Source organism: Triturus cristatus, chromosome 1_2 (assembly GCF_964204655.1).
Source record: "Triturus cristatus chromosome 1_2, aTriCri1.1, whole genome shotgun sequence".
Lineage (NCBI taxonomy): Eukaryota > Metazoa > Chordata > Amphibia > Caudata > Salamandridae > Triturus > Triturus cristatus.
In genome coordinates, this window is record NC_140580.1 from 715,485,354 (window position 1) to 715,508,953 (window position 23,600).

Sequence of the window (23,600 nt, forward strand, 5' to 3'; positions counted from 1 at the left end):
AAAAACATAGGCTGAGCAAAAGTTATCACAACAAAAAGACAGCCCCAAAAAAAAAAAAAAAAAAAAGTTTTTATAGCAGACACGTGTATGAAGCTTTTACTTACTGCAATGTTAATTTTGATGGTCTGTCCTTCTTTGAAGCCGAGGTCCAACTTGGGTCCGGGGTCAGGGTTCAAGGCCTGCTTCGCCAATTCAGTCTGCTGTTTCACCCATCTACAGGAAGTGTGAGGGCACAAAACTCAGGTAACAAGGATGCTCTGGCTCAATGCTACAGAATGTTTAATCAACGAAGAGCCACTGAAAACACATTCCAGTCTAACAAAATGCAAGGCAGCTGGTGTAATTAGCAGCTTGTTGTACTCATGTTCTAGGAAAATATGTTGATATAGTGTAGCATATAAGAACAACACTGAGTGGATGAAAGAAGTAGGTAGATGAACAGGTGAAGTGGAGGCCAAGAGGAAGAACACACTATATAATCACTAGAGCAGAGATTGTGAAATGTTGCTTCTGAGCACGTGATTCTACCAAGGTCTATAACACAGTATTAAAGAGACAGCATGTTTTTGCTAATCCCACTTGATTGTCAACATGAGTAAAGTATCCTTAGAAGCAGTCAGAAAAAGTTGAAACGACAACCATTGAACGTTAATGTCATTCTAGCACACATAAAAATAACATTCCTCCAAAATGTCTTGAATGAAGCGCATACTAGAGATCACATTTGACAAATGCGTAATTCTAGCATGGATCACTCACCATGGAAAAGGACAACACACAGGCCAGGTTTATCAAGACTTTGCGCTGATGCAAAGTCACCAAAAGCGACGGAAACCGGTGCAGAGTTGATTTTTTATTTGCATTGCAGTGTAAAACTTTATTAGCATTGGAAAGCTGCCTAAAAGTAAGGCAAAGCAGTGCATTAATTTGCGTTGGGGTGGAGGGGGTCCCAAAGATGGGACATGTGTGTTCCCATGCTACCACCCATAGTTGTTGATGCACAGCCCTATCTACCAACATTGGTAGACAGGACTTGGGGCCAAAAAAATGCCTTCCTGTGGCCGGTGCAAAGTTGGAGAAAAGTATTTTTTTCTCCGAGCTTTTCAAACTCTGCGTGTGTACTGCACTATACCACATATACAAAGTGGGAACAGTTTTAAACTTTGTCTAGGCATAGGAGTTTGTACTGGAGGTGTACCCTTCCAGTACAAAACCTCTCTTATACATCACACTCCTTCTCTGCACTACGGTGCACAGGTATGTGCATGGAGTAATGCAGCTTAATTGCACACCTGCATTTGGGAAGACAGCAGCAGTGCCATATATAGTAGATATGATGCAGTCCCTCTCACGCAACCGAGTATCTTTGGTTGCTGCACTACGTGAAATATTAGTAAATCTGCCCCTTAGTATCAGACTGTCTGCTACAGGTTCATGTGCTTAAAACTCACCTCAGTTTTAATTTGTTGAAGGTTATTTAAGTTGAGTTATAAGTTGTAGTGTGGGTTATCAAAAACATCAACAAAAGAACTTATACTTTTATATAAACATCTCTATCAAAATCAGAACTGCTCCAAATCCAACTGCAATTCAGAAATAAACTGAAGACTTCTCTTCAAGAAGTATTACCCACTTCCTCCACAGACAATAGGAAATTACTATCTTTTGTAAACTATCTGACTAGTACCCACAAGCTCTATCCAGCTGTTCAACACTTTACTGCTTCCAGGCTAGGCTTACTGTACATAAATTACTGCTGCATATATACAGGAATTGCTATTGCACCCAACACTAACTTTATAATGCATCCTGTAGTGAACAAAACCAATACTTTATGGACGTCTAATTCTACTTGAAGACCTAAGCTTTTTAAATACATTTAAGCATAATATATGCTTCATACTATAATATTATCTTATATTTCTTATATGGTCATACAAGAGTGAAGATGTCAGTGTTTGTCAGTTATAAAACATCTTAACTCAAATATCATTCACTTATTTTCGGTCAGGAAATGTTTATTTCACCCCACCCAACCATCTCCCTCCATCCGACCATCTGTTATTGTTGGAGTTTGACCACTACAGACACCTAAAACACACACCCCACACATTACCTCCCTGCCACTTACACTTTTCATCTCATGGCCTCGACTCGACCAACTCCATGCTGGATCCCTATCAGTCTCTACCAGCTTTAACACCCAAAGGATAAGGGATCAGAAAGAAAGACACTCACTTGAAATGGTCTTGAAGTGCAACATTAAAGTCAAATGCATCACCTCGGTCGCCGAAGCCAACTCCAATGAAAGCTCGTCGCCCTGCAGAGGAAAGTACAGATATTATATGATCCAATCAAAGATACCTTCTATGAGATTTTGCAGATCACTGGTTGCACTTAGAGAGGGCTCTGGCATATCACAGTTAACCAGATAACACTTGCTGATGAGCCACATATAAGGGTCAAATCTTTGAGCATATACCATACATCAAACCCTTTGACGCTTCAAATAAAAAGTGACTATTATACTTTTAGTCCTACGTGCGTTTTCTTCCAGATTACTGGCAAGTCCTGAATGAACATGAAAGAAGAATCTGTACTGTGCACAATATATTTAAAAAAGCAAATCGCAAGATTGGATGCAAGCTCAACCCCACCATGACCCCACCCAAACAAACTCCTTGGCTTCCATTGTGTCAATAACAAAACACCTATGCACAGAGCATACGAGTCACTTTGGGGACAGTGGGTTGGTCATCTGGAAAAGGAGGGCTGTCGGACTATGGGCATACAAGTCACTGCAGAGAGGAGCTTGTTCTCACTCGTCTTCCAGTCACCCTTCCTCCATGGTCCTAGGAAGATTTAAATATTTTGAGAAATTGCTATGGGAGACAACGTTCTCAAGGAAACTCCAGGCACCTAGACAAAAATGTTCCACAACAATGATTTAGCAATATAATCCTCAGGTAATGAATGAACATCCTATCAACAGTTTGAGAGCTATGTTAGGGCAACATTAGACAGTTGCTCAATGACCAACCTTCAAAAAGATATCTGAGTGCCTTCAGAAGCATCGGATACAAACCTCAGCGAGAAGGGAAATCAGCATAATCAATTTTTCCTACAGATTCCCTTTCCAGGACACATTAAGTGTATCCCAGTGGTTGCTTTGCAGATTACATCATCCTAAATAACCTGGTGACAGAAAATCAAGGACACGATCATGGTCCAGATTGTATGAACATAACACACTAGGATGTGGAGTCAACCAGCAGCATTCAACTTACAAAAGACTCCCTAGCATGTATTGGATGGCTTAAGATTTTTATTTGCTTGGGTTATGCTAAGTATGCATAAAAAGCCCAAAGACCAAAATTGTGGCATTTGTTTCAGCACCGCAAAATGTCATGAAGAAACTACTACTTGTAGCCTGAAAAATTTGAAGAACTTAAGCAATAAGGAGAGACATTAAAGAATTACCATTTCGGAAGGAACACAACACAGGGTTAGTCAGAAGATCAGAACACACAACTCACTTTTCATTTTTAGATGTATTGGTCACAATAAAGAAGGCTGGCTGTGATATTCCTTATAACATGTCACACATGTTCAAGATTCACAAGGTGTTTAAGCTAAAACAAATAAAATCAAATTCAAATCCAAAACAAGAGAAAGGGAGAGGAAGTTTCAGCCCATGGCAAAGTAGTTAACTAATCCATATAACTATCCCCTGAAAACAGGTTTTAAGGAAGCCAAATAATCAGATTTTCCTTATTAGCCTATGTAAAATAGTTGAAATTGTCAGGTTGCAACCACAGTGGATGACCCACCCAAGTGTGAGACAAACAGTAGCATCCTGAAACATAACGGAGCAAGGTTAAACATTAAGCTTGCCACCAAGTAAAACCCCAGCTACTTGCATTTGTACGGGTGGCTGGCAGCCTTTTTGGATGCTTCAAATTGGATGCTTCAAATTCTCAAATTGTTTTATAAAACAATCTCAGATGTACACAAAATAACTGATCCGGATACAGATAAACAAAAGATTTCCAACAGAGAGCAAGAATGTACAACCACACCACCACAATACGGAAGGTGAAACCTCTTAGGTAGCAAGTATGTCAAGGGAACTTTTAAGATCAAAGCCAAAATATTTATAAAGTTCTTCAACAATGGACATCAAGACAATGGCATCCAGACTGGTGTAGCCATCGAGAAAAATTGAGGCTTTTAGTCCTCTTTAGGTCTTGCCTATAGTCCGCTATCAAAGACCTAGGCTTTCGGTCAGCCCATTGCTTATCATCTTGTCAATCTCATGTGCTCACTGTTTATTCAATGGCTTTCTCTCCTTTTCTTGCATTTGTCCCTCCTACAAAGCATATCTTATTTACCATCCTTCTGACTGCTACACTTGTATATTTCCATGGCTTACACCAGGAAACCTCTTTTTTCTTTGTCTTTGAACACTGCCTGGGAGTGAACATCTTTTCTTGCTCTCTCTCTCCCATGCCCTGCTTCCCCTCACACCGGAGGACAATTGCGGTCCGTATTGAACCAAAACCCTTCCAGCTCATCATTTAAAGTGCAGCAACAGGTATATTTTTGCTGAAGTTTGATTTAAAAGCAGTCTTTGGTTTTATTTTATCTCCTGCATTCCACATGTGGCATGAAAGTCACAGTCATGGCCCACAAAGGCAGCATTTATGGGATGAGGGAGAGCAGGGTACTGCAATCACTCAGACAGCAATTGAGGAAGAAAGTGTACTTACAGTGACCGGGACCGCGGCAGAGCACAAAATGGCAGTAGCATTTGTTCTAGTTCTAAGTTGCGTGGAAGATAAAGTAGGCCTTGGTAAGTACGTTACCTTAAATTCTGACACTTATTTGTTCATGAACTCAGGCAGCTGTTAAGTTCTTTCAGGGACCTGCAACTAATCCCTTGTGTTGCCCTCAAGACTGATCATGCACAACAGGCTTTTTAAACTCTTTTCAGAGTTTCTTGCATGAAAAGTATTTAACCACACCATGCTATTTATAATGATTGATTGACAATACTGAATTCAACATTCAGTTTTGAGATACCTTAAGGTATTGGTTTCACTTTCTTCCAGTATTATGAAGGGTTTTCTTTGTTTCAATAATGCTTTACAAATAAGGATTGTCAAATCCAATAGTTTGATAATGGCATTATAAATGCAAAGTCTACTGGCTTTGCCAATGTTTATTCAAAGACTACCCATCTGCTTTGAAACGTGGGGTAAAATCATTCCACCATTAAGGATCAAAATCCACAATCAGTCGCACCTGAAGTGGGAACAGGGCTTTGCAGAATCCACCATCTGCAACTTAACTTGTGAGTCAGTTTTGGAAGTAACGGAAGTGGTGGAAAAGAAAAACGAAATATCCAGCATCAAATGAGCAGACCTGCATCTTCCAAGAAGTGAGCATCCCTGAAAACCATTGAACCACAAGGGGCTCCACTGTTGTGTAGTTCCTATAAATCTCTATAGGATCTGCGCGTTTAGATAACGTAAACTATGGGATTGGTATCCAGACTGAATTCAGATACCCCTACAGGATAGGTTAGTCTGTAGTCCTTCTAGCTCACAGGGCCCCTATGCAACACTCTTACTATGGAGTGAATAGTTTCTGGCAAATATAAAACATGACAACCCTTAGAATCGTGGAAACCGTACAGTACTTTTCGCTCAGTCTCTCGTGCTCACTTAGTCTCAGAGTAATACCCAGAATAAACGGTGTGGAAGTTTTTCAATAAGCATTTATTAAACCAGCGTCATTCTAATGTAAAATAGGTGTGGTGAAACAACCATAAGACAGAAACAGATATAAATGATTGTAAGCACCAATAGAGTAAAAGGATGGTAGATTCCTACCATAGTGCTAATACAATGAATACTGGCAGGTATGAAAAATACATGACAAAAAAACTGCGTACTCCTACGATGAAATCCTAACTAGATGTATCTACGTGTACCTAGCGTGTATGTAGGTGTAGAGCCAAGAATTCCCCTAGGATAAAGCCAACCCCATTACCTGAAGTGAGACACTGTCGGAACCCATCTTGCTCTCGAGATGGACACCCTGCGGGGGATGTCAGACCACTGCGAACTAGAGTGTCTTCGTGCATGAACCTCAGCGTCTTGCGTCAGCATGGAAGTCCTTTTTCTCCTCTCCCTGCCTCAGCAAATATATGGTGTTTATATACTCAAAGTGGTACCCTCAGGGGATCTACCTTGCTGTGTCATGTGGGACTAGGATGACGGAAGGAATGACCCTTATACATAGTTATTATGCAGGAGATGGTAGTCCTGTTGAGGTTCCAAGAATCCTCATGCATAATGAATGAGGCTAGTTTTTGGAGAAAACCCCACGTCATTTAAGCAGTACCCTAACCAGGTAAAAGGTCAGTACCAAGAACTATTCTGTAGTGTAATGGAAGGGGAAATATAGATGAAAGGTTTAGTTACTACTGGAGACTATATCGGGGTACTTGTGTGAAACATAACACCACTTTATATTGATCTGGGAAGCAAAGCATTGAATCCTGCTGGTCTGAAAGAGCAGGAAAACAGGTGTGGCAGCAGTTGCACTCACAGCGTATGTTTTTCAGGTTATTGATTATTATTTTTTTATAATTCTTTAATAATGCTTAAATGCCCTTGGTGTCATACATACATATCAGATCGTCGCATATTGTAACAATAGCAATTATTTTTATGGGACACATCACATAGTTTGCATAAGTCGAGGACAATGGCCCAATGGGGGGTCAAACAGAACTAAGTTGTAAGGCCCATTGCTACAGTGCAACACAAGTTTTGTGCATAGTTGACGTTAATAGCCTGTTTATGCCCCTCTTTACCAGTGTGCTGCACCCTGTTTACTGGGAAGTCGACTGCATGTCTGATCGTTGGGTGTCAGCCGCAGTGTCTCGCTCCCTCAAGTTATCTCTCAGGGGCTGCTATATATCCCTGTGTCTAGATGTGGGAGGCTGCAATGCTGCAAAAAGTTCACTATTAGTGTCACATTACATCATACTTTTAATCCATTTCTCCAAGGTGGGTAGGCGCCTGCTGCCCCCAGTGTAGGGTAATTTCTCTTTTTGGAAAAAGCAATGCTATCGCCACAAATCTACGGCACAAATCTACGTGACAGTTTGGGAATATTGGTGACATGTCCTAGTAATGCCAACAGTGGGGAAGGTTCTAGCTGCAGTTGTGTCATTTTTGTGATTTCTGCAAAGATGTCTTTCCAATATGAAGCAATCACACCACAGGTCCAGAACATGTGCGCAAAATCCGCTGCGCGCGTGTGACACTTGGGGCAGTGAGAGAATCGGGCAGGATCAGCACGAGCCATCAGTGCCGGTGTTATATAGGCCCTCCGCCGAAATTTGTAATGCAATAGTTTATGCCAGTGGTTGCAAGACACCAACCAGGTTTGGGTACAGCATTCTAACCAGACTTTATATGTAAGTGGGTGCCTCAGATCAGCTCTCAACTTCTTGTCATGCGCGGGCACAAGTTCTAAACATGCACGGTAAAGCCTAGATACGAGGTGGTCTCCATTTGTGTCTGTAATGAGCAGTGCAAGTGGAGCGAAACTATCCAGCTCTATCGGGTATGTTAGTATCCTGTCCCTGAGAGCGGCCTGGGGCCGAGCCAGGATAAAGTCGTCAAAGTAGGGAGCGTCTCGAAAACGATCCCCACACCTGTGTAGTGCATGCCGTTGAACGGTACACTGCACCAATGGTTCCTATGTAATGGGTAGCCATGGATTAGCCATTAACGGAGGCGCTGATGAGCTTATTTTGGTGCCACCCATCTTCCTTAGTAATCTCGTCCACGCCCAGCAAGTAGTGGTTACAGTTTGAACATCTCCCCGGTCCTGTGGCAGTTCAGCAGTTAGGAGTGCCCTCAACTGCGTGGGGGCTGCTAGATCCATCTCCGGCTTGGTGTAAGGAATGTGTACATCTGGATGGTACCAGTGCCATGAATAACTACACTGCACTACTAAAAATGATTTATCTCCGAAACCCCCATGTTCATATGGGAGGAATAGGTTGTTGCAGCTGATGCAAGGCTGTTCACCACCCCAGAAGAGAAGTGTTAAAATCATACGGAGTTGAGCAAAAATAAACATTAAGGGAATAGGGACGTTGTTGAACAAATAGAGAAGCTGGGACAGGACTATCATTTTAATAATGGCTATACACCCTGACATAGATAGTGGGAGTCTGATCCACCTATCTACCCTGGTGCCAAGAAGGTCCATAGTTCAGCCGCAGTATCTGTTCTCTGTCCGTATGTAGGTATATCCCCCCAAGTACCTCGCCTCCGCCAGCACCAGGCCACAAGGAATTTGCTGCAGTTTCAGTCCTGTACCTCCGTCAGTAGGAACATCTCAGATTTTTCCAATTTTATATACAGCCCAGAGAGAACCCCTTAAAGATCCACCTCAGCCAAGAGTGGTTGGAGGTTGTCAGCCGGCTGCCTCACATATAGAAAGATGTCGTTCGCATAAAGGGTAACTAGACAAGGGCTGGTCTTAAACTGTAACCCCAGATGAGAATGTTTTTTCTGGAGATGCCGCACCAGAGGATCCATTGCTATTATAAAAAGAAGTGGAAACAGTGGGCATCCCTGTCCAGTGCCACAGGAAATGGGGAATGCCCCGGTCAACGTGTCGTTAAACCTAATGCGCACTGTTGGTAGCATGTATAGTGAGCGCACAAGGGCCGTGAACCCCACAGGGATTCCCAACTTCTGCAGTGTGGCATGCAGAAAGGGCCAATCTACGGAATCTAAGGACTTCTCTGCATCCAACAATGCCACCACCACTGGGACTGTAGGAGCTATTCCACGAGGCACGGCAAAAAATGTTTACAGATTCAGCGCAGTAGATCTAGGAGGCAGAAAGCCGGCTTGTGTGGGTGAGATTATCAGCTCCATAAGGAGCGCCAGGTGGGTGGCTAACATCTTGGCCAATATTTTATTGTCAAATTTCAATAGTGATAATGGCCTGGAGGAACCATATTGCAATGAGTACATCCCATGTTTCAAGAACATAATTAGGACTGCTTCTCTGAATGAGTGTGTGGGGGAGGGGGGGGGGGGGGGGGTAGAGTTCCCGTCGGTATTGCCTCCGCATAGACCTCCAAGAGATATGGTGCGAGCAGGATTTTGTATGCCTTATAAAAGACACCTGAGAGGCCGTCTAGGCTCGGCGCTTTGGTACCATTCATAGCATTGATGGCTTGTATGATTTCTTCGGTAGTGAAAGGCTCACTAAGAAACTGCTGCTGCGCAGTCGTGAGCCAAACCATCGCCACCTCTTCTAGATAGGCAGAGATGTCACACAAGTTGTTTGTCGATTTGGAAGTGTCAGCAACTCCTGTTGTATACCTAGTGTGTCCACTACATATGAGCACTGTAGTGCCGTTATATACGATAGGCCGTGACGGCCGTAACATCTGAGCCAGCATGCATCCCGGCCGTTCCCCCTCACCGTATCTATGGACTTTCGCATATTTCCTCAAAAATGGGCCTCCTTCTCCGCTGCCTCCTGATAATCGGCCAATAGGGCTGCTTGTCTAGTCAAATAACCCAGGGCTTTGCCTGTTGGCTGTGCGTGGTCTAAGGCCGACATTTTACTCTCTAAACAGGATAGTGTGCGCTGCAGGTCCCTCAGTATTCCTGCTTGTTTGAAGATACAGAACCCCCTGGTGTAAGCCTTAAAGGCCTCCCACAGGATGGCCTGCGACCAGACTGATCCCTTATTGAGATCGAAGTATTCCCTGTTCGCCGTGCAAAGTTCTGCCCAAAATACAGCGTTGTCTAGTGCAGTTTTAGGAAAATCGCCAATCTCTCCCGCCCCGGGATACGCACAGTCCGGACTAACGGGGAGTAATCCGATAACGTACGGGGAAGTGTCTGACATCCAAGACTCATGTTATGAGAGTGCTCAAGAAGAGCCAGTAATCTAGACACGTCCACGTATCATGCTGCGTTGAGGGGTAAGTGTAATCTGATTCCGGGGGGCGTTGTCGCCAGACATCTAGCAACGCGTGGGTATCGCAGAGAGCCTGCAGCATCTTGCGTGATTGCGGCTTATTGAAGGGGGCCGTGGCAGTACTGTCTAGGTTTGGATCTAGTAGGATGTTAAGGTTGCCCCTGAAAAGAATGTTGTCTGTGTCCAATAGATCTATTTGTGACTGTAGGTGCTGGTAAAAGGTGGGGTCATCTATATTCGGGGAGTACACGTTGACGAGCAGAACAGTGTTACCTGCTAGGTGGCCCATAACCAGCATGTACCGCCCCTCAGTATCAGTGATTGTAGACATGTGATGTGCTTAAAGGTAGGACCTTACGTATCAGTATGGGATGTATGATGTTACAACGCATGCTTTTACAACGCATGCTGTTACAACAAAATTTTTACAACGCAAATGCAGTGACAACGCAAGTCTTTACATCGACTTGCACTAGATGGCGTGCTAACATTAAAAAAGTGTAATTTACTATTCTAACTCCGGTCCACGTAACAGTAGGGAAGGTGTTTGGATAGTAAACTACACTATTTTTAATGTTAGCACGCCATCTAGTGCAAGTCGATGTAAAGACTTGCGTTGTAATGGCATGCGTTGTCAATGCATTTGCGTTGTAACAGTTTTGTTGTAATGGCAGTGCGTTGTAAAAGTTGCGTTGTAAAGGTTGTTCCCCATCAGTATGGAAACACCTCGGGAGTAGGAGCCATAGTTGGAGAAAAAGCAATGTGATCCCCAGGTAGAGGCAAATGTAGGCAGGCTGGTGGGTGTTAAGTGCATTTCCTGAAGGAACACAATAGCAACCATGTGTTGCCGGATAAACTGCAGCACCTGTCTGCATTTACACAAATTATTTAGCCCCCTCACGTTCCAGGTCATGAATGTGATGCCTATATAAGATCTACTATCAGTCTAATGTGCCATACACTGTGATTGTCATGTACAGCAGTATGCGACAATAAGAACAATGGGTCGTGACACCGAGAGTTTTAAATAAGACAACCCTACATAGAAAAACAGCTTCTAAAATTCCCATCGCACTCCCCCCTCCTATACTTAGCAGCTATCTGCTCAGTACAACCCCCACGTAACAATTCTTCCAACTTCAAAACCCCCACAAGCCATAAATGGCTACAAAATAGTGTACATGTGAACATCACCACGTTGAGCCCCACATCCTGCAGGAGATAAATTATAGCAAATGTCTTACATCTGCATCCCACTCACATCCCCAATACCTGGGAAAAAAGAAAAAAGGCAGTATGGTCACCCCACTAAGGAACCACCAGGGTAGAGGCAGGCAGTTATGTATAGTTCCAACATCAACCAGACGGGAAGAGGTCCACACTGGCACTGGAGTGGAGTGGAGTCGATATCCGGCGGTGATCTTCCGGGGGACTCCCTTCTGGAGGTCTTTTTTTCCCCTCAAAGAATTGCCTGCAGAAGGCTTAGACATCCGTGGGGTTGTCGAAAATACGTGGCTTACCATTTATATCCACCCTGAGGCAGGCTGGGTAGAGCATGCTATATCTAAGGCCCAGATTTCGGTGTTGCTTTCACCCTGGTGTATTAACACCGGCCCTCCTGGACAAGGAGCGTAAAGTCCGGAAATATGGACAGTGCAGAGCCCGGCCAATTTAATGGGCCTTTTTCCCTTGCCAATCTTACTCAGGTCAGCGCCCCCCTAATCCTTCCCCCCCCCCCCGTTTACAGGGGATGTCAATGGAGCTTCAGCTCTGTGTATCCATTACGGCCGGTGGCCTGGCCACGTTCCGGATTATTGATTATTCATGTATTTAGTTAGGTCTGTATCAGACTAGCCTTGTTCAAGTAAAATGTCACTGCCCTGCACATGGTAATGGCCTGCTTTCATTGAAGGGACATTGCTAAAAAATATCCCAAATAAAAAAAATAAAAAAGCAGAGGGAGTGGATTGGAGATTCAATTTGCCTGGAGTTGGAACGGAGCAGTATCCTTAATAGTGACAGACGTTCACCCTTACCCTGAGGGCCCTGGAACACGGATATCTTGATCCCGAATCATGTGGGTGGACCATGACTTAGGCCTAACTCGCAGTAATGATGTCTGCTTAGACTGAGCAGGGTGCACCATGCGCTACCCTTGTGAAGGTAATGGGCTACTGCCGGTACCTGGAGCTGAGCGACACGGGAACGACGGCAGCATACCCGTATTAGTGATCAGTAGAAGAAGTGATGAGAACAAGCCTTTTTACTTGTGTCACTGTCACTGGAGTGGGACTTACTGACACGCTTGTGCAAAGTTCTGTGATGTGTACTTAACTCACCCTTGGCCTGCATAAATTGCGTGTAGCACCGGACAGCGTGTGATACTTGTGAGTGCGTGCCAAATTTGCTGTGTGTGCCTGTGGATTGTATAGAACATGAGCTGTGGGTTACATTTTTGAAGCCCAGGGCCTGGAGAGGCGAGGACTGCAGCACCCAGACAGGAGATGTGTGTTGCTGACATTACTGAAGGCTGGGATAGGACACAAACACTGGAGAGAGAGAGAGGAGCAGAGTATCCTCTGTGCACATCAAAAGGCCTTTTCATACTGAGAAGAGTTACTTCTTAATGGGGCCATGGCTCATCGTCGGGGAGATAATGGGATTGATAAGGTTGGCACTACCAGGGAATCTTGATTCGGAGGAACGCTTAGTCCTTTGAATCTTTATGCGGCATATTTCAGTGAAGGCGGTCAGCCAGGTGTGACGCCCGGTTAATCTCCTAGCTTGTATTGTGGGTCACTTAAAATGTAAGCCGTTCCTGCTATGGCAGACTGTTCTTTTGACAAAGGGCAGTGAAGAGAAGAGAGGTACTTGAAAGGAGCTGACACCCCCAACACAAACTTTTGTAGGCCAGACACTAAATCACGTGTGTGCCTGTATTTGGACTATATAGGTGGGAGCATTACCCCCATTACGTTACTGAACAGCATTGTACTATCAGGAAAGGGAAGATAATATTTCTGGCTGCTGAAACCAGGACTGGGAACCAAGGTCTGCAAGTGTCCCCGCTGGGTGTGGGGGCCATCAGACAGAAGTCAAGACCACTTGCCCTAAGCCTGGAACTCCAACCTTCTGCCTGTCTGCCAAGAACTGAGCCTCCTGTGAAGAAGAGAGCACCTAGAGTCTGCCTGCCTGCCAAGACCGGAGAGCCCTGCGAGAAGGAAGAGGATGTCTGGAGGAAGCTAGTCCTAGCAGGGATACTGCCAAGTGGATCCAGGTGAGCAAGGTATGAAACACCCAGTCTGGTTGGGACAGTTGCAGGAGTGTGGGCCAGCTGCTTGATTCTGCAGAAACTAAGATCATCGCCCAAGCTTGCATGCTGTAGTCGTTTACCCAGTGTGCTTAGAAGATGGCCACCGTGAAGACAAGGTCGTTGCCTGTGAGGGGACACCCCCCCCCCCCCATGTGCCTAGAAGGGACCATCAGAGTCAAGGCCATGCCCAGGATGCTGTAGAGAACATTTACGGATTGCTGCTGGAGCCGCAACAGAACAATCAACACTAATGATTCATTTCAGGGCTAAGGAGGACTGATGTGTCGATGGGAAAAGATCGCAAGAGGTTGCGGACCCTCAGGAAGGCGCAAACAGAGCTTGCGAAGGAGAGCCCTGTTCCTCCCAGGATCACTGGCTGCCAATGGGTCAGGTAAGACTTTTTCAAGCTCCTGAGGACTTGCACGAACTTCTCGCTGAGGTGCTGGTAAACTCTTAAGGCAAAGCATAGTCTGTGGTGCGTAGGACTAGCCTGGGCTGCATCACCTCCATTATTCAAATGGGGAATAACCACCCCTTCTAAAAGGGACAGAGGGACTATAAGATTTTACCCCCGATATCGCTAGCACGCTGACCTGAAGTGGATTATTTTGTGTTTTGTACAAGCTTTGTCACTCTACATTAAATACTCCTTTTTTCATAAAAGTTAGTATTTAAAGTGACATTCATCATATTGCTGCTACTGTATGCATTCTGAGTTATGCGCTTGGGTATGTCGAGCATCTACCTCCCCCTGAGGAGTCTGTGACTGCTTGACACGCTCTACCACAGAGTCAAGTGTTGGATGGGGTAAGACTTGGCCCGGTTACTCAGGACCCACAGTAGGTCTAGCCCTTGGACATCAGGAGTAAAAGGCCACAACTCCATGGTTGGGCCCAATGGGTCCAGCATGCCCCATGGTTATTGATAGGGGTCCAACTCCCGCTTTATGTGGCAATAGCGGTTTTATTTGTAAAACAATTACAAAAACCATTCAAAGACTGCACCCACGTACACGTGACTATGCACAAGCATGGTTAGCAGTCTTTAACTGTTTTCTTTCTGTATTAAAGTTTTACAAAGACATTGAAAGATGGCTGCCTTAAGTGTGTGAAAGAGCACACGTGTGGGTGGCCATGTTTGAATGGATTTCTGTAAAGTCCAACAAAAACCAGTCTAAGATGGTCGTCCATGGGTGCTGATGCTTAGTAAGCCAACTAAGTATGGTTTTTAGATAAACATAATATGGATATGAATACACAAGCAGTGCAGTAGCACTGCTGGGCCCTCGGCAAAGAAACAAAAATGTAAAATACAAGATAAATAATAAAACCATCTTTGAATGGCTTTTTGTAAAGTACCACAAAAACCTTTTAGAGACAGCTGCCCATGCGTGCGGATGCATGCACATGTATGTGTAGCGATTTTATAATTTTTTTCCCCAAAAGTAATTAAGAATACTCACAATGAGCATATATGAAGACATGTGAGCAGCTCAGTACCATTGTTCGGGGACTTGCCGGGGCCTTGCCATATGGAAAAAAGTAAAAGAAAAAATATTTTGTTAAAAGAAAAAGCACATATTGGACCACTTGGTCCTGGCACAGAAGGGGGCTATTTTTGTTTGCAGATATGCACATTGTGCAACATCAAAATGCCATCTCTTATAGAGAGCTTGGCCAAGGCTGAAGTGGGCTGACCCTCTACCTCATGCACACCCAAAAAGACTAAAGCTTGAAGAGGGCTGGTTGAACGCCCCACAAATAGGTTAGTGAATAAAAGTGAGTTATAGTTCTGACTCAAACTCTGAAAACCACTGTAATTCACCAGTTATGGTTAGTAAGGCATGCAACACACGCCATAACTCTCACAAACCACCATGCTCAAAACACCAATTTGGCAAAGGTACAGAAAAAAACAAAAGAGCGAACAAGATAACAATATGGTACCGCAGTAGGAGGAACACCTCATGGTGTGTGTTGCGTGTGTTGCTAACCATAACTGCAGAATTTCACTAGTCTGTCCACAAATGTCTGCGAGTTGGAAGTTGGGTGCAGGACCTGTCCATAGGTTAACTCCTGTGGATAACCCCCTCTGTGCATGAACAAAAGCCGTGGGGAGCGTGGGTTTTTGGCCTGCAGCCAACCTTTATAGCACACGGCCAAACTTTTCCAACCTGTTGCAATCGGGAAAACCCCGGTTCGCACAGTCTTCAGGCATGCCCAGCGCGTGCTGGCGACATGGCCTAACTTACAGTCTATGGCCTGATGGAATATGTGATGATAAAATAAAAAAATCACTGAATAAACAAAGGATAAAATGAAGTTATGGTTAACTTTGGTTATAAAATCTAAACGTATCTTTAAGAAAATAAACTCAGACATTTACATAAAAAATACAATTAAAGTTTGCTATGGTGACGACTTAAAACTAAAAAACAGAAACCCTGCTAAAATTCACAAATTATGGCTAAGACTACAATCCTAAACTGAGAACAGCCACAAACCGCATGCAAAATGGAACGCTTACGACCTCACAATATTTACACCAATAACCCAAAAAGCACAGCATAATTAAATCAACACATGCTTAAGGGTACTGTAATATGAAATCTCATCTGTAAGATTATAAACAACCCATGTAATTGTATCTGTCACTTCGAGGGTGATGCTATGATCAATGCATGTGGAGTGCTATTTACAGTTGGCATTGGTGTACCAATTGGATTGCAGTGGGGGCCAACCCCTGCAGCACACAGTCTTTGAATGCAGCTGGGATTGGCTGCAGAGCCAAGCCTATGTCCTGGCTCTGTACCCCACACACAGTAGACAGGCAGCCTCAGTTGCGTACGGCCAAAGGACATTAGCAGCAGGGGTTGGGGACAGGCTCCACCCAACCCAACCCAACCTGGCTAGCTTACCCCTGCTGCACACCCTTTATCTGTGTGGGGAAGGGAAGTTTGCAAAAAAAAGATCAATTTTTATCATCCATAGGAATTTTTGCTCTCGCCTACAGCCCAAACTGCTGTATGGATATACATTAAACTTGGCAGGAAAGTAAAACTTTCCACAGAAAGCATGTTTCTGTTGGTTTGGTGTAAATCCGTTCAGTAGTTTTTGAGGTATGTGTTTATAAAAGCTTCTAAGTGTGCTTTAAAGGCTTAACACTTTTGTAAATCTCAGCCATTTGGGAATTGCATTTTCAAATTATTAAGGATTCTGATTGGACAAGGGAGCATTTTCTTGTGTGGTTCCAAAGTACCTAACACAGTTCTGCAAGATCTTGTTGGCTGCCATGAAAGAAAATAATTCTCATGAGGCATTTCAAGAGGAGGGGCAAGGTCCTCGTGTCATGGTGTGAGGATCGAGAAAGGGCCTCGTCTAGTTCAAATACAATTTAATTTTTAAAACTTAAAACAATTTGAAAGCCTGTTTTCAGGATTGTGAATACCTGACACTTGAAATGGCTGCTGGGGACCGGAGTACCGAGACAGGTACTGGGGTCCATTGCCTCTATTTTAGGTATAGAGGGTTTGTGAGTCACTCAAAGGAATAGCGATTTCGAAGAAAGCTTCAGGGCATGAAAGCATGCCTCGAATTTGCGAATCTTGTTTAAGTATTGTGAGTCCAAAAAAGGAGACATGCCTAAGTCCAAACTGTATGAACCAACCTTTATGCACAGCGTGGATTGGCAACCCAATCCCCGCTGCAACAGTATTTAGCTGCCTATGACCGGCTGGGTGCAGAAGGGTCATACCCTGCATCCAACCTTCCCTGCGCACAGCCAAATCCCAGCCAGGCACATGGTGGGTGGTGCGCATGTTCTGACCACAGATGTGCAACCAAACCCATCTGCACATGGCTGAAGGCTGGGCACAGTGGGGGTTTGATGCCGTGGGTTGGTCGCAAGATCATCCTACAGGCCAGCCCATGCAGCCACCTGCAGCTCAAGATTCTGTGAGAATTGAAAATGTTATCGCCCCCTTGCTCATGTTTTATTCTGTGTTATGTTAGCATTCATAGCACCATTTTATTAGTAACCGCCATTTTGTTTCATGATCAAAGCTAAGCTCCTGCCTCGTACTGCTTGCCTCAGCAAAAAACTGTCTCTATGCGCCTTTGCTCGTGTTTCACCAAGGCCGATTTCAGTTGCACTAATGAATGTACTCTCTATTGTTGCATACCTTAGCTGTTAGACAGGCTCGTTCCCACCTTCACTCTAATGGCGAGCATGGGTGATGTGGCCTTGGAGTGAAGATAATATGTACGCGATCCCAGGTCTGTAGCTCATCCTTCTGTGCCACCTTGGTTTGCTAGTGCCTGGACTGGAATTTTCCACTCTAGGCGTGTTCTTGAGATTTGGAAATGTATAATATCCTATGTCATGTGGGGGGGAAGGGGGGGAGTCAGTCACTCAGCAGCCATCTCAAGAGGCTGGTCAGACTGTGCTCCACTGCAGCGCTATACTAATAAATAACTTGGTTTGCATTCTCTACTGTCTGACCGACTTCATTTGTTTGGAAGGCTGAGAGGTGGTCGCAGGTGACCCGGATGAACCTAATCGGGCCACTTCCTTAATTTCTGCACAGCGAAGGTTAGCCACAGGGTCTGGCTGCAGGTCAGGCTCTTTGGTCACCCTCTTGGTATACAGCCAAAGACCACGTGCAGCAAGTGATTTCTGTCTGCTACGGGTTGGGAGCAGGGCTTCGCCATATGGCAGGCCCTCCATCCAACCTCATCTGCACATTGCCAAAGGTCATGTGCTGCAAGGGTTGGAAAAGAAAATGCATAGTTTACAAAAACAACTAAATTAACTGGAAAAAACATAGTTAAAAACTAGATTATGGTTCTGGTTAAAAAACAAAAACACTGAAATTCGCCAGAAATTGCACAAAAAAAACTATCAATAAAGCAGGAGGGGGGAGGGGGGGTGAGTTATGGCGCATTGTGTGCACTGGTACACCTAACTAGCAAATTTCTGTTTTACACGTTTGAGACTGAGCCATAACTCAGTTTTTAACTGTGGGTGTGTGTAGAAACAAAAATCAAACGTTTTGGCTAACGCCGAACCTAAAAGGAAGAATTAGTTTGAAGGGGCACCATAAATTTGAGGACCAAAATAAGGGAATTCTCTGCCAACTAGCCTTGCATCAAAGCAAGCAATTGTACTGGCCAATTGTACTGGCGGAACAGCCACTTACAAATCTACTTATGATTTTATCAGTTTGTTAATGGAAGGCAAAGATTCAAAATGCTTGTAAATAATCACACCAATTCCCGCTTGGATGAGACTTACCTCTACATTTATATAGACAAATAGTGCAGTTTTACTCTAATACATACAACTTCATGAAACAATGTCACGTCCCATGTGCTTCTTCATTACAGTATCTCCAATTTATTTTAACTTACTAAAACATGTTACAAAATTACTCAACAGCAAACCAAAGTGCATTTCAGGATTTAACCAAGGCTCTGTAGATATAATATACTCACTTTTACAGTTTATAGTACATATTTAATTAGCCGAGTAGAATCTCTAACATGGTAAGAGTCCATTTACCAACAGAAAAAAGTACCACAATCCACCAAGCCAGAGCACACGGTCGATGAAAATAAAATTAGTGTTCTGTCCATTTTAATACATTGCCTGGCCATAAAATGCTGGCTAGCTGCTCAATATTTTCTGAACATGATTTTGCAATTAGTAAACAGTCTGCACGGTACATTATTTATTTAATATGGCTACATTTGAACGACGCTGCACAGTTCATTAATGTAAATGTTTTCATATAGTGAGCCTTCTACGTGTGAAAGTGAAAAGATTAATCTTCTTAGCTAATTTTGGAGAAATGAGCTTCTCTAGAGCAGTCTCGGAGAATATGTTCTGGCATCAGTATTATAGTCCAAACTCACTCTCAAAGATTAAAGTTGTTATAGGTAAAAATCTAAGGACCCATTTTAACAAACGAGTAGAGAATATGGATGATGCAACTTCCCTTCTGAGAAAAACAGCCCCCCTCCCCAGGCATGAAAGAGAGCAATATTTACTTTTGCTAAAATTAAGATATTCCAGAAAAAAACATCTACTAAAACACACAAGGGCCACCAAAATTCTTCCGGAAAGGAACATTGCATCCACTAGTGGGAAAGTCTGAGCAGCATACAGGAAATCTCCAACCCAAGGGTGAAGCAGTGCGCACTACAGAAACCAGCACACCAAAAACACATGCTTGTGGGTCTCCAAGTTGTCCTGAAGACAACGTGTTCTACCCGAGGCTAGCCCCAAAAGAAAAAGTCAGAACCACATATTTATGCTTAAGTGACATGGCGTGGAGATGGGTGACCTGCTTTACTTGTTTACCAGTACACTCTCCCTCAGCAATAAATGAAAGAAAGGGTTTCGGGCCAGACAGTTCAGTCTGAGCTCCAGAACACTGATGTGAAGAGATTCAGTTCTGCTGAGAATAGTTTATGAACCAGCATGGCGACCAATGTCTATTTTCAGGTAACTTTCCAGGCCTGCAAAACTAAATGGTTTGCCTTAACAGATTATTAGAGAAGAATCAGGAAATAGTTTAAAGTCAAACAAAAACATGATGCCATTTGGAATTACGCTGAGAGGAAGAATAGATGTACCAGTTTTCGTTTGTATGGAGCATGGCTAAAGGGACCATAAAGGAAGCAAACGGGTGGAGAAAGCTATAGGATGCAATGCCCCATAGAACCAATAGTTCCTGGTTGAGGCTTTTCCCTTAAGCATGTTACGATCTTCCATAGAGATTCAATCAATCAATCAAGAAATTTGTATAGCGCGCTACTCACCCGGAGGGTCTCAAGGCGCTGGGGGGGGGGGGGGGGGGGGGGGGCGGTCCGCTACTGCTCGAACAGCCAGGTCTTCAGTTGCCTCCTGAAGGAGAGGTGGTCTTGGGTGAGGCGGAGGTGGATGGGGAGGGAATTCCAGGTCTTGGCTGCCAGGTAGGAGAAGGATCTTCCTCCCATGGTGGTTCTTCGGATGCGTGGGACGGCGCGACGGCGTGGTTGGTCGATCGTAGTTGGCGGGTGGGAGTGTAGAAGGTCATGCGGTTGTTGAGGTACCTGGGGCCCAGGTCGTGGAGTGCTTTGTGTGCGTGGGTGAGGAGGCAGAACGTGATTCTTTTGCTGACGGGGAGCCAATGCAGGTCTCTCAGGTGTCTGGAGATGTGGCTGTGGCGGGGGATGTCCAGGATGAGTCGTGCGGGGGGGATGTCCAGGATGAGTCGTGCGGAGGCGTTCTGGATGCGTTGGAGTCTTTTCTGCAGTTTGGCTTTGGTTCCGGTGTAGAGGGTGTTTCCGTAGTCTAGTCGGCTGGTGACAAGTGCCTGGGTGACCGTCTTCCTGGTTTCGGTGGGGATCCATCTGAAGATCTTTCGGAGCATGCGTAGGATGTTGAAGCATGAAGATGAGACGGCGTTGACTTGTCTGGTCATCGACAGGGAGGAGTCCAGGATGAAGCCCAAGTTGCGTGCGTGGTCCGTTGGTTTGGGTGCGCAGCCTAGGGCCGGGGGCCACCAGGAGTCGTCCCAGGCAGATGGTGTTGACCCAAGGATGAGGACTTCCGTCTTGTCTGAGTTCAGTTTCAGGCGGCTGTTCTTCATCCATTCGGCTACTTCTTTCATCCCTTCGTGTAGGTTAGTTCTGGCGGTGGCGGGGTCGTTGGTGAGGGAGAGGATCAGCTGGGTGTCGTCGGCGTAGGAGATGATGTTGAGGCTGTGTCGGCGTGCGATGGGGCTCATGTACACGTTGAAGAGGGTGGGGCTGAGTGATTAACCTTGTGGTACGCCGCAGATGACTTCGGTGGCCTCAGATCTGAACGGGGGGAGGCGGACTCTCTGGGTTCTTCCGGCGAGGAACGAGATGATCCACTCCAGAGCCTTCTCTTGGATTCCGACGTTGCTGAGGCGTTGAACTAGGGTGCGGTGGCAGACAGTATCGAACGCTGCGGAGAGGTCCAGGAGGATGAGGGCCGCTGTTTCCCCGTTGTCGAGCAGGGTTCGGATGTCGTCAGTGGCTGCGATGAGGGCGGTCTCGGTGCTGTGATTGGCTCGGAAGCCGGACTGTGAGTGGTCGAGGGATCCGTTCGTCTCGAGGAAGGCGGCCAGCTGTTTGTTGACGGTCTTCTCGATGACTTTGGCGGGAAACGGGAGCAGCGAGATGGGGCGGTAGTTCTTGAGGTCGGTGGGGTCAGCCGATGGTTTCTTCAGGAGGGCGCTGAGTTCGGCGTGCTTCCAGCTCTCTGGGAAGGTGGCGGTGTTGAAGGAGCAGTTGATGATGTCCCGGAGTTGGGGTGCGATGACGGAGTCTGCCTTGTTGAAGACGTGGTGAGGGCATGGGTCGGTTGGTGATCCGGAGTGGATGGTGTTCATCGTCCGGATGGTGACTTCGGTGTTGACTGGGGTCCAGTCGCGGAGGGTGGTGGTGGGGAGCGTTGGTTCTATGGTAGGGTGCGTGGTCTGTTCGCCGAAGCTGTTGTGTATGTCTGCGATCTTGTTGTGGAAGAACGTGGCAAGTGAGTCGCAGAGGTCTTGTGAGGGAGTGATGTCGTTGTTTCCGGCGCTGGGGTTGGAGAGCTCTTTGACGATGCTGAAGAGCTCCTTGCTGTTGTGTGCGTTGTCGCCCAAACGTTCCTTGAATGCTGTCTTCTTGGTGGTGTGGATCAGCTAGTGGTGTTTGCAGGTGGCGTGCTTGAGGGCGGTCATGTTGTCTGTGGTCTGGTTCTTTCGCCAGGTTTTCTCAAGGGTGCGGCAGTTCTTCTTGGAGTTCTTGAGGTAGTCATTGAACCACGGGGCTTTCTTGCTTCCGGGCCTGCTGGGATGGGTTTTCAGGGGTGCGAGGTCGTTGGCGCAGTTGGTGATCCATTGTGCGAGGTTGTGGGCCGCTTGGTTGGGGTCCGATGATCTGGCGGGAGGGTTCTGGTTCAGTGATGCGGTGAGCTGGTCAGTGGTGATCTTGTTCCAGTTCCTGCGGGGAACCTGTTGCGGGAGGTGGTGAGTAGTGTTCTTTCTGAAGCTGAAGTGGACGCAGCTGTGGTCTGTCCAGTGAAGTCCGGTTGAGTGGCTGAAGGAGATGTGCTTGCTGGAAGTTAAGACTGGGTCAACCGTGTGTCCGGCGTAGTGGGTGGCAGAAATGTACTCCATTAGCAACATGCCAAGAGAGCTGTGACTAACTTTATTAAAAACATTGTCACGTAGAGATCTTACCATATTCAGTTACATGCCCAGATTGTATGTCTCGTGGTAACCAACTGCAGTTGTTGACTAGATTCCTATAGACAACGATCAAATGATACCAGGAATAGATAGGAATCCACTTTCACCTTTGTGTATGATCTGGGGCTGTGGTCGTTTAAGAGAGAGCACCCTGTACTGAAAGTTGATGCTTCCAACTAAGAAGTAGAGCTATTTCTGCTTTAGTTGACATATTGATATATGAAGCAGACATTGTGCAGGTTGAGTGGTTTCGCCTGCAATATGACAATTTATCACAGGGTGGCCATTTTGAATTTCAATAGTTGCAGAGAAACCTACGTCACTGGATTATAAATAGATTGCAAAGAAAGTTATTATGTGGTTTTAAGCATATATTGGGGCAGTGCATGGAGCGATAGTGAGGGAGGGGGTTGCAGGAGTAAGGGAGGAAAGGGGCGGTATTTTTTTTAGCGGGGGAACACTGTATGCTGCTATGTTTCGGAAAAAAGTGAGGCATGAGATTTGGCTGTTCAGGCCAGAAAAATTGAGTCAGATTCTACCACAGCTGATATATCTGGGTGTGAAAAAAACCTAACCACTAATCATGAGGTAAAGAAAAATTAACGCATGCACAAATACGTTAATTTTGTTCTACCTGACATGCAATCCGGCCAGTAAAGTAGGGTAAGGGAGAAGGGGCATTTGGACCATTGCCTCTCACAGAAGTTCTGAACCCACACGTCTAGTCGGTGAATATGAAAAGATGCATATGTGTTCGCTCCACACATTCCAAAGCTGGCTTTTAAGTAGATCTTGTCGTCATTATGGAAGTGGTGGGCCTTTTCCAAATTTACTTTCTTTTCAAAACAACATCCCAGGCTGGAATAGAAGATTCCTGCCTGTACATGCTAGTTTGATGAGAGCACTCCTCTTTCAACAGATCCTAGCCACCCATCACCTTTTTAATCATAGACTGCCACACAGTTGCTCTCGGGAAATTTCTCCTCAAACTTCTCAGGGAGGAAAGTGAGC

At 45.3% G+C, this 23,600-nt stretch overlaps 1 protein-coding gene across 1 annotated transcript in view; it reads right to left on the reverse strand.

Moving 5' to 3' along the window:
- NECAP2 (NECAP endocytosis associated 2) overlaps positions 1–23,600 on the reverse strand; it is a 97,723-nt gene that overhangs the window by 29,968 nt on the left and 44,155 nt on the right. The window contains exons 4-5 of the mRNA XM_085608591.1: positions 2,239–2,320; positions 105–213 (exon numbers count right to left, since the gene is read on the reverse strand). Of these exons, the coding sequence (XP_085464717.1) occupies positions 105–213; positions 2,239–2,320 (191 nt within the window). The remainder of the gene's footprint in view (positions 1–104; positions 214–2,238; positions 2,321–23,600) is intronic.